Source organism: Poecilia mexicana, unplaced genomic scaffold (genome assembly GCF_051168715.1).
Source record: "Poecilia mexicana isolate PSO_F unplaced genomic scaffold, ASM5116871v1 scaffold_9, whole genome shotgun sequence".
In the NCBI taxonomy this organism is placed as follows: Eukaryota; Metazoa; Chordata; class Actinopteri; order Cyprinodontiformes; family Poeciliidae; genus Poecilia; species Poecilia mexicana.
This window is the reverse complement of record NW_028263378.1, coordinates 10,256,860-10,273,123: the sequence shown is the minus strand read 5'-3', so window position 1 is coordinate 10,273,123 and position 16,264 is coordinate 10,256,860. Positions and strand designations below refer to the sequence as shown.

The window sequence follows — 16,264 nt, the reverse complement described above, 5'->3', positions numbered from 1 at the left end:
TTGAATTGTACTAATTCTGTGGTCTGTGTCTGCATCCTAGCGTGCGTGCAGGTGTGTTTAAAAAAAAAAAAACTAGTAGAAAAAAAGAGGAGGAGGAGGGGAATCACATCGGTGACATTTTCAAGCTCCCGCTCTGATTGGCTCCTATACGAGGAAGCTCACTGCTTCTTTCAACTAATAAGCGCCTCCCCGTCGCTCTAAAGGACATTATAATGCAAGGGACCTCCTTTTTTAACCACAAACTGAATTTTCGTTCATTTAGACGATATACTTTTTTAAATTGCCCCAAAGTTACGGGATTTTTTTCGGAGCGCCTTTCGCCCTGGAGCGATACGCGATGCTCTCTCACGCCGACCTCCTGGATGCTCGGCTCGGTGAGTTATCATCACTAAACTCCGGCCCGAAACTCCAGTGTAAGATTTCTACTTCTTATTTGATGTTGATGTGTTAGATAGTGAAGTTCATTTTGTGTCAATAATTAAATTTTTGTGATTTATTAGCTGATTCTAAAATGTTAAGAAATGTCAGATTTTGTTGTATTTATTCATTAGTTTTGAAATGTATCTTCAATTCACACAGTGCATGCATTTTTCTTGTCATTCTACTTGTCTTACTAAAAAGTAAGACATTTTTGTTGACTGAAAATCCTCCTCCTTATCATCCTCTCAGGGATGAAGGATGCTGCGGAGCTCCTCGGGCATAGAGAAGCTCTCAAGTGCCGACTGGGGGGTGGGGTTCCGGAGCAGGGGCATCCGGGAGACATGGCCCCTGGTTCGGACTCTGTAGAGGGAACCACTCTCCTGCCGGGGGAAGATATCACCACCGTGGGGTCCAACTCTGCTGGCATGCCGGTAAACGGGAAACAGGAGCAGGAGAAGCAGCAACAGCAGCAGCAGCAGCAGCCACAGCAGAGCTCCGGTCAGTCCGCCAGCCAGCAGAAACAGAAGCGGCACAGGACGCGCTTCACCCCGGCGCAACTCAACGAGCTGGAGCGCAGTTTCGCAAAGACCCATTACCCCGATATCTTTATGAGGGAGGAGCTGGCGCTAAGGATCGGCCTCACCGAGTCCAGAGTTCAGGTAAGCGATCAAGTTAGACCTGCTGCTCTTAGACACTGATGCCAGGTGGGCTTGAGCTTCTCTGAGACTGTTCAAAATTCAATTTTAATCACACCTGGGAGGCTTGTCGGATACGTTTTATTAGTTTTTCTTTATATATATATATATATATATATATATATATATATATAAATGTTAGAAGTACTAAACTAAATTCGCGCCTTGGTGCTTCTTACTTTTGCTAAAACATATGAATCCTGGAATTAAAGGTGTGTTCATATGAATAGAGTAATATTTTCTAGTTCAGGTTTGTGGGCCATGAGATATCCGGCATTTTTAACGAAAGTCAAAAGAAATAATGTCTAAAAAAATACTAACGTGTGGTTCCACTTTAACAATAAATAAATAAATAAATAGTGACAGGCGTCAATTGTAACTACAAAGCGCACCTAAATTCCCCAATGCTCTGTCCAAGGTGCTGAAGTACTCTTCATCTACAGATAATCGTGAAGTCCGCCCTTTACTGCAGTCAGACTCCTTCATTTTACTTTTACAGTCATGAAGCATGATGCTGACATTTGTGAAATACCCTTAAGTAATCAAGCAAGTTATTTTATCAATAAAATTTTAAAAAAATTTGTTTTTTGTTTTCCTGGTTTCATCCTTTAGAAATCACAATTTTATCTTTATTTCGTGATTATATTTTAGGTATTTTCGGTTTACATTTTTATTGGGTTTAATTAATGTAATTCTTTTAACCAAAATATCCCCATGAAAAATAAATAAATAAATAAATAATATTTAAGCTGGAGAGCGGTTTAAATTCAATAACGCATACAATACTTATTTTAAAGCTGGCATCCTAGAACATAAACCAGGCAACAAGAAAGCAAACCCATTACCAGCTAATTTCAGTTTTATTTATAACACTGAATGGATTATTAACCACTGATGTGAAATCCATGTAAATTATTCCTCTGAAAGCAATAAAAGCAGAATAATCATTAGTCACCTTTACAATCAATTCTTTATTCCACGCTGCGCAGATTGTCTTTGCGTCTCGGCTTTTGTTGGTAAACATTAGTGCTGACCGTGCAGGTGCAGACCCTAAGTGGGCGTGCTGGTCCCCACCTGCATGCCTTTGCACAGCCTCTCCTTTAAAATGCTCCATCAGCGACGTCTTAATAGGGACTCTCGAGAATATATTGTACTTTTTTTTTTTTTTTTTTTAATGAAATGAGAAATTGCATTTTCTTTCCCCCCTCGAGTGTAATGGGTTTGGGCGACGTTTCACGGCTGGCTGAGCGGAATGAGAGCGAGATTTCACTTTTTAATACGGCGGCATCGACTCGCGGCCCTGCGCGCGCATTAATCACACGCGAAGATGATGAAATCTTTAAAAAGCTCCGCGCCTGCTGCGCGTTCATTTCTTACTGAAAAGCTTTACCAAGCGGGTTTATGGAAGATGGGCATATTTTCTGTTTTGTTTGTTTCTTTAGTTGATTTTGTAAGGTGAAGCCATCCATGTGTGTTTAAAGTGTAACTTTTAAAAACGTTTTATTTATTTATTTTTTTTAAAATAAATAAATAAAATACAAAACAAACAAAAAAATCTCTTTCTGAAAAATCATTGCCATTAGAAATTAAATTAAATGTATGGAATTTTGCTTTGTATTAATTGGGATTCTGGATAATCTACACGGATTAGCCACAACAGTGCAAATTTAATTTAATTATTGATATTGTAATACAGTCTTTGCATGCAGATTAAGTGCCTTTCAAGTCACAATTTTCAGCTAATGAATTAGATAGATAGATAGATAGATAGATAGATAGATAGATAGATAGATAGATAGATAGATAGATAGATAGATAGATAGATAGATAGATAGATAGATAGATAGATAGATACGCCTTTTTTCATTGATAGCCACGGATTAGTAATCAGCGGGGTGATAATTATTATATTTCTTTGTTAATCAAAATCAAGAACTCCCCCGTTGAGAATTGATAAACATATCAAACATATAGCATGTATTCTAAATTAACTCTTTATAGATTTAATAACACTTAAAACAATTTGATGTGTCTCTTGAAATTATCTTATTTTCAGTTTGAACCCAAATTGCCACCTCGATCGAGGAACCGGAAGCAATATTTTCTTTTAGGTCATGTTTTTTCTCTCTCCCTTTCTCAGTGTCTTTAACTGTGTACATTTTATTTATCTATTGTCCAGGTTTGGTTCCAGAACAGACGCGCTAAGTGGAAGAAAAGAAAGAAGACCACCAACGTGTTCCGCGCCCCAGGGACGCTGCTCCCGACGCCTGGCCTGCCGCAGTTCTCCGCAGCGGCCGCCATGGAGAACAGCCTGTGCTCGTTTCACGCCAACGACTCGCGCTGGGCCACCGGGATGCCCGGGGTCTCCCAGTTGCAGCTCCCGCCGGCCCTGGGTCGTCAGCCGGGCATGGCGCAGTCCCTCTCGCAGTGCAGCCTGGGTCCCGGTCCGCCGCCAAACTCAATGGGCCTCTCTAACGGCCTGTCCTCCAACGGCTCCGGCCTGCAGTCCCACCTCTACCAGACGCCTTTTCCGGGAATGTCGGCGTCCCTCTCCGGCCCCACGAACGTATCGGGCTCCCCGCAGCTGTGTAGCTCCCCGGACAGTGATATGTGGAGAGGGACAAGCATCGCGTCACTTAGGCGCAAAGCGCTGGAGCACACAGTGTCAATGAGTTTCACTTAGTGACTTTTCAGCTCACCTCATCCTGCTCCTCTCCCGGCTTCTTGTCCCAGACCCGCCCTGCGCCTTTCTTCTGTTTTTACTCCTGCTACTTAGAAATGAGAGAACAGGATGGAGACGAACGAGACAAATGGACAAGATCGCGGGGAAATTGAGCTTGGAGTTCTTTATCTTGTTATTTCAAAGGGACTTTATCAACACTTAACGATAAATGCTATTGTATGATCACTAGAATATAGGTCTTAATTAATGAGAGCCAAACAATCCTTGTATTTACGTTTTCACTGAGTGTGTCTCTACGCACACTTTAATGTATCCAGGTGATGTTGTGTTTTGTCAAACAGGTATAAATCAGTCGGACCCCACTTCCACGGAGAGCCTTTTGAGCTGCGTCTCAGGCGTCCTCTGCGTGGGGGAATTTGGCCTTTTGATGAAGGGAGAAACGCCCCCCCGAAACACACCGACACCAGTGTCGGGATCAAATCAAATTAGCAAAACATAACGGTGTGAACAAAACGATGACCTCTCAGCTGGCCTATACTCTGTTTTAGGATGTTTTGTGTAGATAAAACATTCTTGCTGTACACGCTGGTCTTTTTGTGACATGTTTTAACTTATTGTATGTGCTATTATTACTTGACACATTTCTTAAATGTTTGATCTTACATCGGATTGCACCATATCGACGGGTTTGTACCAGTTTAAAAATGAACAAAACGAATAAAAGTACTTTTCAAGAATGTCGAAACAGGGAGGATGTGCGACTCTGTTCAATTTAACATCATTAACACGTGGCAGCATCATGCTGTGTTGGGTGCTTGTTTCCAGTATAGGCACCGGGAAGCTGAGAAGCTGCTCTCACAGTTGATTGTGCAGTCTGAGGTCATCGCTCAGAGACCTAGAGACGCTATTTTTTTTGACAGTGTTTATGAGCTGACAGGGTTAAAGCAGTTATGAAGGATGACTGGGCTCATAGTGGCTCATAGCGGCGGTAAAGATGTCGGGCTCTGATGTGACGGTCATTGCTTTTAACCGTGACGGTCACCCTACTGAGGATATTGAATGGACTGTGGGTAAACATCCCCACGATTCTAAGAATACACAATGATTCACAAGGATGTGTACATTTAAATCAAAATCTTGGGCGAGCAACATACAACTGGCACAACTGGCTCAGTCCATTGCATCAAAATTGTTTTCTTATATTTGCGAGAGCTGTGAAACGAAAAATAAAAGTCGTTCAAGCCGTCCGTGCAGCTTCATGTGGGAGCAAGTTCTAGATTTACATTTATAAATGGCTCATTTTAGTAAAAATAAAAATATTGGTTTGTGATTTCAATAATGCAATTAGATTCAGATAGAGTAGTTTAAACCGTCGATAAAGATTATAAAGATTATTTTGAATTAAAAAAAACAGCAGGAAATGACGACATTACGATTAAAGACAGACAGAATCATGCTAAAGTTCACCCATCCATCCATTTTCTTTACACCCTTGTCCCTCAGTGGGGTTGGGAGGGTTGCTGGTGCCAGGCTCCAGCTGACGTTCCGGGCCAGAGGCGGGGTACACCTTGGACAGGTCGCCAGTCTGTCGCAGGGATAAACATGCATCAAAAATATAATTCAAAATGCATTTGCAATTCACGGGTTAATGATGTTAATTTATTTTATCAATTGTTTAAAATCATCATAAAGCAACAGCAAAAGTTCCGGTTACTATTTGTGAAAAAGACAGGTTGACAGATTTAAGAAATAGGAAAATAGTCAATAAAATAATGAAAAAAAATTATATATATATATATATATATATATATATATATATATATATATATATATATATATATATATATATATATATATATATATATATATATATATATATATATATATATATATAAGTCACTGAAAGGTCTGTGGATTTAAAATCATCGTCGGTTTTGCAAACTACTTAAAATTAGTCTCATTTTTCTAATACGTAACTAGTCCTGTCGCGTTTATGAATAGTCTGAAAACAGTGAAAACAAACTAAAAATACGCTGATTAAAAATATTTTAAAGTCTACTTCTGTATCATCATGTGACGTTCATATTTACTTATTTATTTTTTAATCTTTAAGTACCTTTTAAATAAGAAAACATCTTACCCGCCCTTGCTTTAATTTCAAACGATCCTGATGAGACTCGGGAGCAGGCCTGAATGAGGTAAATAAAATTTTACTCCATTATGAGAAGCGGGCGGACCTCACTTTCTGTGTCAAAGAGTATAAGTGTCAACTTGAGCCTGAAAATCACAGCAGCTCAAATTAATCAGCGTGTTAACCTCATCTCGTCGCCGCAGCGCTGAGGCCAATTTATGGTCACGGGATGGTAATTGATGAGATATGGCATTACCATCAGCAGCCTCGCTGCCTGTAAACTTATAATTGGAGTTTCTGTAACAATGCAGGGAGGTTAAACAAAGGATTAATCATAATTAACGAAAGTAGTATTACTTTTTCCAAATTAAGCAGTTGGTGCCCACCTTTTCTATTAACATACAGTGGTTTGTAGTAATTTGCTCAAATATATACTAAGACAAGTCATAACCATAAATATTGTTTTTTTTTTCATGTGTTTATGTGACACATTGAGAAATATGTTGTTTCTGTGATATTGCACTTAGGTAAACTTTTAATCTTACATGAATAAATACGTATTTTTCCATTGTTTTCTATCTGCTTAGTTCAAAACCCGAGAATTGCGAGGCTACGAAAACATGTTTCACATCATCGTCAGTTCAAGTAACTTTTTATGCTCATTTAATTTCAGCGTTAATTGAAGTTACAGTTCAAACTGTATCAGAAACTCAAAACTAATTTATCTCATCTTAATTTATTTATCGTGTCCTCTTTGCTGAAGCTTTCTGTGCTACCTCCATCGCTTATTTCTCTAATTGCATTTTTTTTTCTAGAACGGAACCAGAACGGCCACCTTCCCTGAACAAGCATGCATTTACAAGATACAGTCCGACAGCTGACTGAACACTCAAACCCCGGCTCTGCTCTGACTGCCCCATCCAGACTAAAGCCTGTTGGCCAGGCTCTCTGTGTTTGGTTGTCTCTGCAGATCTGGGGAATCTAGTTCTAGGTTCCGACTCAGCCCAGCAGATCCGGCCCCATGCCGACTGCTGTGTCCTGGGCTGCAGTAACAGATGTGAAATCACATTACCCAAACGCTGCAATTAGTCTCACTCGCTCGCGGGTTAATGAGTTTGTGGAAATGTGCGACCCATTCCTCATTAGGCAATTTCTCATGCACTGATGAGAGAGGGAGAGAGATGTGGTTGCAGCAGTGGAAACGGCTGATGCCATAAGTTATCGTACCCCTTGGATATTTATACATATTGTCACATCATAACAGCAAACTTTGATGTATTTTAAATAATTGATATGGGACAAAGTAGATGCATGATTTTTCTTTTAATTCTAAATGGGGCAATTCAATAACTTTTATATTTAAACCCTTTTATGCTGGTGTAATGAAATAAAATCCAACTACATCAGTCATCCTCAGAAGTCATTTGTAAATAAATGTAGAGATAATTTGTGTATAATTTAATATGTAATTTATTAGTAGTATAAATACAACTATTTTGTGAAGCATTTATTAAACAAACAACATGGGGAAGACCAAGGAACACAACAAGTATAGATAAAGGTGTACAGCGATTTAAATCAGGGTTACGATATCAAACACTGGCTGTAAACGTTTCCTACAAGACTTTTTAATCCATCCTCAAAACTATAGTAAAAAAATAGTAAGAAACAGGTGCAAACCTACCAACATACGGCCATCCACCTAATCTGACAGACTGAGCAAGGAGAGGATTAATCAGAGAAGCAGCAAAGAGTCATCTGGTAACATTGGAGGAGCTACAGGGATCCACTGCTCGGCTGGGATAATTATTATTACTCCCAAAATCTCAACTATGTGGCACATGGGCAAGAATAAAGTCAATGCTGAGAAAACAAACGTAAGACATCCTGTTACCAGTTTGCAACAAACTATCTAGGGGATACAGCAGGCATGTGGAACAGGGTGTTAGATAAAGGGCAACAGTGGGAAAAGAAAGTGGAGGCTGCAAAACGATTTGTGTGAGGTTCTGCAAAAATGTTGACTCGGGTGGGTAAAAATACAAATGAATGGCACACTTTTAATATTTAAATGTCTCAAAAATGTAAAAAAAAAAAAAAAAAAAAAAAAAAGTATAATTTCCTGATATTTCACAATATGCTCTACTTGAGTTGACCCATTGCATTATAAAATCCAATGAAAAGACACTGAAGTTTGATATGACATCAAAAATATGGAAAAGGCTCAAGGGGTATAAATTCTTTTGCAAGGCAATCTGCTGTAACACAATAGATATATGTAGTCATATTTAGTAAAACAGAAAACGTGTTCCACTGAGGCTTGCTTGATAGATTACTGCAGAAGTATTCTGTCATGTTTCTGAAGGAGGAAGTCAGAAAGAGCGCAGGCAGGGACTTGAACCCAGGATGTTTTTGCTGCAAAAAAAGGCAGCAGTGCTATCAACTATTCCACAGTGCAGCCGTAAGCCCTCATGTCTACGCTAAAAAAATATTTTATTGATCTGATGTTATGTTAAAACCTTCTAAGAAATGAAACTGAGTTTTCATTTGCTGTAAGTGGAAAATCGTTATAATAAACAAAAAAAGGGTTGAAAACATTAGATTGTATTTAATTAATCTAATATATTAAAATTTAAATTAAGTTACTTATATATATATATTTCTTATATTTATATTCAAAAATCTAAATTTTTTGAATGAGTTTGTAGTTTGGATGAGGTTTAAGTTAGTTTCTGCTGACAGCTTTCGAATGTGATACTGCTTGCTACAAATAAAATAAAATAAAAATATTCACATAGAATGACACAAGCTTGTCTCATTACAGACTGATTCACTCACAACAGTCTGGTGTTCCCTGCTGTGAGGCCACAGAGCCTCTTAGTGAATAGATAACCCCGAGGCAAAGCTCTGTCAGGACACAATGGAGGACAACTAAAATACTAATTAGCAATCAATTACTAGCATGTTTCTGTCCAGCACCTTTTATCTGGTTAGTTATAATGTAGGGCAGGCTACCACCACTCAACATACTCAACATTCAGACACAGACCACCTGCTGCTTATATTTGCTTTTACGTGAACATGTGTGCTATTTGTATTTTTATATTTCTGTCTGTGAGGCAGAGATGATTGCAGGGATGCAAAGGGTAACCTAGCGATGCAGGGTTTTTCACAGTGGAATGTAACCTCTCTCCTGTGGGAGATAAAGGTAGAAAAATCCTCAGAGCAATCCAATTTGAGCCATTAGAGGAAGTTGCTTTTCATGAAGTCTGCACCTAAGAGCACAAAGGATAGTTATTCATTAGCCTCATCTGTTGCAATCAGTCTCTAAACTCCTCTTTGTTGTATTCCATTGCTGCCGTTTAGTAGCGCGTTAGTTTGCACTATAAATGAAAGTACTATTAGTAAGCAGCACCGAAAAATGGCGGCATGCAAAAATGTTTACACCCTGTTAGCTTCTTTGCATTTTGTTTGATTACAGCCACAATGTCTATTGTAGTTTATTATTATTTTATGAGACAGGCCAAAACAAATGCAGCATAAAACAGAAAATGGAATGAAAACATGTTTGTCAAATAAATAATAATAATAATAATAATCTAAAAAGCGGGGGTATATGTATTCAAACCCCTTTATTCTGAAACCCTAAAAAAAATCCAAAGCAAACATTCCACTTGAGCGTAAATCCATCGCAGCATAAATGCATTCTGTGAAGGCCTGAGATGTTTGTTGGAGAGCATCATAGCACTAACAGCGTCGTGAAGACCAAGGAGCTCAGGAGACAGGCCACGGGTAAAGCTGTGGAGAAGTTTAAAATAAAATTAGGGAAATCAAGATTTTTATTTTTAAGCATTTCTCAAAGTGCAGACAATATAGCCCATCTGTATTTATAATCCATCATCTAAAAATGGACAGAATATGGTCAAATGCAAACCTCCCAAGACTAGGATGTCATCTAAACAGACAGGCTGGGCAAGAAGATAATTAAGCAGCTGCTAGGATCATGATCACTCAGGTAACAGCTGCAGAGATACAACACCCAGGTAGGAGAATCTGTTGAAGGGGCATCGTTTATTCATATACTACCAAATGTGACCTTTATGGAACTATAGCAAGATGGTATTGTTGAATGTAATTCCTTAAAAGTTATTTATGCCACCGCCCATGAAGGAGGCGCAGTAAACACGTGGAAGTGGGTGCTATTGTCAAACAAGAAGAAAACAGATTTTAAGTGCAATATATTTGCCTGAACACACCATGGTGGAGGCAGCATTATGCTGTGGGATGTTTTTTTTTTTAGCAAGAACATGGAAGCTCATCAGAGTTGATATGATGGTGGGTTGATGTAAATGCAGGAGTATTTTGTATGAAAATCTGTGAGAGGCTGCCAAAGACTTGAGACTGAGACTGAATGTGCTTGAGTGAATGCTTTTGAAAACCCGAATTCACAATTTGCACCTATGGAAAAAAACAAAAAAAACAAATAAATAACAAAGACTAAGTGTAATTTGTGCAAGTGTGTTGCTCATTATGCCAGCTCTAACTCAGTGTTTCTGTGACAAATACACACACACACACACACCCCAATACACACACACACACACACACACACACACACCCAGAATGTGACATCTGGGGGAAAGTGCGCAGAGAGAAGACCACGAGTGCCTCTCATGATAACAACTCTGCATCTCAACAACCTACATCCATCATCATCAATGCTAACATCTGCTCTGAGCCTCAGCCTTAAATCTCTTTCTGCTCCCCCAGTCCTTTAACTCTTGCCTCACTTTTATTCCTCCCTCCCCCTCCGGCACTTCTTCCTCTTCCTCTCTTCTGTCCATCTTTTCCTCTCCAGAAGTCACTTTGTAGCCGCTCACCCCACCCAGCATGTCTGCTCCAAATACTTGAATATGCATGGATTTGTTTCTGCTTTGCACAGCCTTAAAAAAAAAAAATCAATATTTAATGATGATGTTATCAGGGCTCTTATGTGTAATTTAGCCAGAGTGTCAGTATGAATGAGACTCTGTCAACTCTCTGACGTCAACCATTTATTTTCTGTTAATGGATGCTCTTGGTGGTGCACAAACCAAAGCCCAGTGGATGTCTGATTTATTTGTCAGTTTCATTTCTGTTTATGCATGCGCTCACGTTCATGACTGCATTCATATATTGCATCTGTTACTTCAAATACGTACAATATTTAGCTTCCATGAGGCCGTTCCTACTATACGTAAATGCAATAGCTTAGATTTAAATCAGGTTTAATTATTTGTTGATTTCAGTCCAAATCATCCCAGCTGTAGACTACGGGTTGATGCATCATCTGATTCTGACATTTTCTGCTGCAAACGCAATTATTTCACCTCTTCAGCTCCGGGAGCCAACATTGTTGAGAGGCAATAATCATGATAGTTTTCTCAGTCATTTTTCTCCCAATAACAAGCCATTTTTAATCCAATTAGGGAGTGCTAACGTGAGAGGCATAATACCATGGCCCCTGGGACAGATGAGAGAATATGCAGGACATTTATCCCGACAGTCAATATTGGATTTCTCACTAAGCAGCTGTGCCTGCTTTCTCTGACATTCTCCACCTCTGCACAGCGATCCGTCCTGATTAAACCGGCTTTTCTACTTTATCAACATTCATTACATGAACCGGTCATGCATGGCCACAAAAACCAGAAGCAGAAAAGTTACATGCCTCAGTTGTTGGGGTTTTCTGTAATTTTACTTTACATTTAAAAGTTACGATTCTTGGGGTTTGATTTTAGATTTTCTTCCCTCGTCAAATGATGAGACCAGATGAATGTGTTCATGGTATTGCCCTTTTCATTCTAACTGAGCGGATGTGATTGCACATTGTAGCAAGTGTCAAGTTTTGTATTCCCTCTACTGAAAAATTGCATATTATTTTATAAAGTGCAATTAATTTTTAGAAAACAAAAAGTCAGAATTTTTATTGAACTTATATACATTTTCAGTTTGACTTGTAATACACAAAAGAGAGACAATACATATTTTTCATAGGAAAAATAATAACGATAAGACAGCAACCAAGACCTGCAAACGCTACTTCAATGGCTACTGCAGCTAAACACTGCCACCCTGTGGTAGATTTGGGGAGATGTCATGACTCTTGCAAAAAAAACAACAACTTTTTTTTCATATAATCTTGACAGATTGTCAATATATACTTCACCTCATCTCTGCCTCATTTAATAGAATATGTCTGCTAGCTATACACAAAGTTCCATAATTATTATTTTATTGGGATATAATAAAATGCAGAAAATGCATGAAAAAGTGGATTGGAGTTTAAAGCTGATTGCAGTCAATACATTTATGCAGCGCACTGAATCATTGTCATTGAGTGCATTGATTATGTGAACTAATCAATGTTTATTAGGCTGGATAAAAGTGTCCAAACCACAGTGTAAGCTTGATGATAAAGGAACACATTTACAGAGTGCCAAAAGTTCACCCACCTTAAGTAAGCTTAAAAAGTGTGAAGAAACTTCCACCTGGGAACCTAAAGCCGCATACTAATGGCATGTTTTATAGCTTTACACTTGATATGCAGGATAATGGGTATTGCTCTGAAGCAATTTAACCAAAACAAAATATAAGTTCCTCTGACTGAATGTGCCGCTCAGACTTTACACTTACGGACACACCAAATACATTTTTGGCTTTTAATAATGCATTTGGACTTTTGCTTTTGTGGTGAATGATTATGCAAAGAACAACTTCAATGTTTAAAAAAACTTTATTGTGGATTTTCTCTGATCAAGACATGGTCAGAATCATTCATACAGGCTAAAATATACACAACCCCCCCCCCAAAATATCGCAATATATGTTTCTTAGCAAGTTTTTGAAAAATCTAATATTTTTTGTGGCCAAAAAATATTTGGAGCAAGCTCCTCACAATTCTAGTCAGATATTTCTGATCATCAGAACTGTTTGATATCATGGAAAATTATTTATTTCCTATGCATATCCTAATTTTTTAGAAGTTTTGAGGCCTTTTCAGAAGCTCAATGCTATAATGCTATAATTCAGTGTCTCAGTAATATACTGAAGTTAAGACTCTTTGTGCCTGGTGTGAACAACAAGGAAATGTTTGTATGTTGAAAATCAGCAAGTCCACTTCCGAATGACTTGAAAAAGTAAAACTAATGCCTTGGAGTGTCCTAATCAAAGTCCAGGCCTAAATCTGCTGGAAATGCTGTAGCATATAAGCATAAACATAGAAACCTGAAATAAAACTATTCTTCTAAGAAAAGTAGATCAAAATTGATAGTGATGTGAAAGACTCATGCGATGGAAGTTGCTCCTCATCAGTTTAGGGGAGAATTTCTTTCCACATAGATCTAGGTTTGTTTTAAAAGCTTTTGTATTAATAAATGGCATCATTGTGTTTTTCTATTTACTCAGGTTAATATATTTTGACCATCTGACATATTTAAGTTAAAAAAAAAAGAAGCATGTAGATACACTAATATTTTTATTATTTTATCGTCTTTCAGCAAAGCCTGTGTTTGATAGCTGGTACAGTACGTTTGTGAAAGCCTTGACAAACGGTTCAAGCCTTGTCTTGCTGGAAAGTTATACTTTTGCAACTTTAACCCCTAGAACCCGACGGACCCACCGGTGGGTCCAGCTGCAACAGGACCTCGGCTCGCTCTGTAAACAAAGGCTCCACGTGCCTTTAAATTTTATTTTTTTTTTTATTATCTGCTAAAAGAGGCTTTGATCTTTCAAAAACTATTCCGCATAAAGGTTTTGCCCAAAATGTTAAGTTTAAATTTATTTATACCCCTTGAGGGTGTAAGAGGTTAAGGTTTTTGACAATTGCAAGTTCAAGTCATGCCTGAAAATGTCCTTTTTGGAGCAGAAACTAGTTTGAGTTCGTGTATTTTATTTTAATTTTCTGAATGTAGATGGTCTACCACTTTATGATATTTCTGTAGAATATGCTCTGTAGTTAGTGTGGTGTGTGATACTTTTTTTACCCATCAGTCCATCCGTATTGTTTATTGTATTTGCAAACTACATTAGGCAAAACAAAAGACTGTAGCTGGTAAAAGCAAGGCTAACAAAGTGACTAACATCTGCTGGGAGTTCCCAGACCTTCTCCGAAGAACTATGCTGGGAGGTAATTAAAAGATGAGTGCGTTATCCATCGCTCCTCATTAGCGCACTTTGACTTAACCACTTTCAGGGGAGAAGGAATGAGGAGGAGGAGCGAGTGAGAAAATCCATGCAGACTTTAAAGTAATCTCTCTCTGTCAGGCCGGTCCAAACGGGGAGGGTCAACTCATTACGGTCCCCACAGGAGATGAATGGGTCAGTCAGGCATTTAGGAGAGCAGGGTTGGACTGCTGCGTTGACAGACGGGTCCACACAAGAAGCACAAGTGCTTGTGTGCAGAGGAGAGTCAGCACACAATAAAGAGCAAAGGGAAAATACTTAGTGCTATGTGCTACCTTTGCCTGGGCGCAGGTGTACCAAAGGAGGCAGCATGCTGAGATGTAAGGCAGGGTTAAACGGTAATGTCTGCTGTCAGCAGTCTGCCTGATTTAAGTCTGACCACATGGAAGGATGACTGTCACATTCAAACAGCGGGGACAATTATCACACAAACCCCAAGCAAGACGTTCTGCTTCTATTATTAAGGTGCTTGAGGAAAGCAGACGCATAGTTTACAGGTCTTACAGTGAGTGAAAATAAAACATTACAGTGGATCAGTGTATTTTACTACAGTGTAACAAACCAGTTAAAAAGCTAAATTTGTGTTCTAACATTTGCCACTAGATGGTGCTACAACCTTTCATCTCCTTAAAAGAAAATCTGTGGGCTCTTCCCTTGTTTTCTTTTTTTAATCTGTTGTTTTTTTTAAATTATATTTATTTACATTTTAACAGATTTACTTTACATATTCTAATTAATTTGTCCGGGTGTAAATCTATGTGCTAGTAAACTGTTAAAACAGTTTATAACATAATTCAGAAGACAAACTTTATACTTTTGCGTAAGTTTGGTTTACAGAAAAAAGAAGAAGTGATAAAACTGATAGAGAGGTAGAGAGGGATGTTTTCATTGAAATGTGTTCTGAATGCTAGTTTATAAAACACAAATAATAGTGCTGCAAAAATCATTCATCAGCCATAGAAAATAAACTGCGTTTCTGCCTTCTGGCTGGATTTTTGCTAGGATTTGTCTCGGTTCTGACTTGTGATATTCCTTCCTGCACATATGTGCTGTTCTGAAGAGTGCATGTGGTTTCACTCATGCTTCTTTGAGGATGAAATAAAACATTGGTCTGAATGGCTCATTAGCTTTCTTTTAAATTACATAAGTATGTTAGTGCAGCTTCAGTTTAACCATGACATGCATGCCGAAAAGCAAACATTTGGTGTCTTTGTAGAACAATCTGTTAAAGACGTTTTGCTCACAATACTGATCCAAATTCGTAATCATTTTTGGAAACCCCACCCAGTCTTTTACTCCAGTCTCTCCTGTTCTTTTTTTTTTTTTGCCCTCAACGTATCTTATTCCAGCCAAAGTTTCAATGTGCTGCTTGAACGTTGGCTAACTTACGAAAGCTTATGTAATATCCTGGAAAAACAAAAAGAAAAAAAAAAAAACACATTTTCAGCTACAGTCTTAAATAAACCTACATTTCATCACAGCTGGCAATCTTGTGAATGAGCTTATTCAAATGAATACCTTCCTGTTTGGAACTGAAGAATGACTTTTACATGATGATCTTTAAAATATTTTGACAGTGCACCGTGAGCATAAGTTAATACATTTAAGCAGATGGGTAAGCAACATTTCTGGACATGTTAGTGTCAATGGGTGATAGTGTGCCAACAAAACTTAAAGAAAATATTGTTCCTCTGCCTCACAAATTAATAGCTTTGCTCTGAATATTATAAAATTTACTGAGCAGTATTTCTGTTACTGTCTCGATATCTAAAACTATCCAAACAGACACCAGGTCACAGAAAGACAGGATGATGCAGTTGCCAATGCAGGCTCCGTTTTACCTTAAATGACACTATGAAGATTAAATGTAGGTAGAATGTAAGAACATAAGAAAAACCTTCAGAGATCATAAAACTAATGTGCTTGGCGTACACACACACACACACATATATATATATATATATATATATATATATATATATATATATATATATATATATATATATATATATATATATATATATCTCTCTACGAGAGGACCATGGCAACCTCCCTGAACAAGCCATCACTGTGGCAGATGTCCAAGAAAGAGTCTCAGGTATGAAAAACTGGACA

General features: G+C 38.2%; 1 protein-coding gene across 1 annotated transcript; it reads left to right on the top strand.

Annotated features, from left to right (window-relative positions):
* Nucleotides 1-337: 337 nt before the first annotated feature.
* LOC106932658 (homeobox protein orthopedia B-like) lies at nt 338-3,957 on the top strand. Its single transcript, XM_015011457.2, has 3 exons — nt 338-413; nt 670-1,079; nt 3,295-3,957. The coding sequence occupies exons 1-3, from the start codon at nt 338-340 to the stop codon at nt 3,796-3,798; spliced, it is 990 nt and encodes a 329-aa protein (XP_014866943.2). The 3' UTR covers nt 3,799-3,957.
* Nucleotides 3,958-16,264: the final 12,307 nt, after the last annotated feature.

Bases quoted from the DNA above. Each gene is read 5' to 3' on its own strand.
- LOC106932658 (XM_015011457.2), top strand. From the start codon at position 338: ATGCTCTCTCACGCCGACCTCCTGGATGCTCGGCTCGGTGAGTTATCA. The intron at 414-669 runs GTAAGATTTCTA...TCATCCTCTCAG, and splicing joins CTCCGGCCCGAAACTCCAGT to GGATGAAGGATGCTGCGGAG. The intron at 1,080-3,294 runs GTAAGCGATCAA...TCTATTGTCCAG, and splicing joins TCACCGAGTCCAGAGTTCAG to GTTTGGTTCCAGAACAGACG.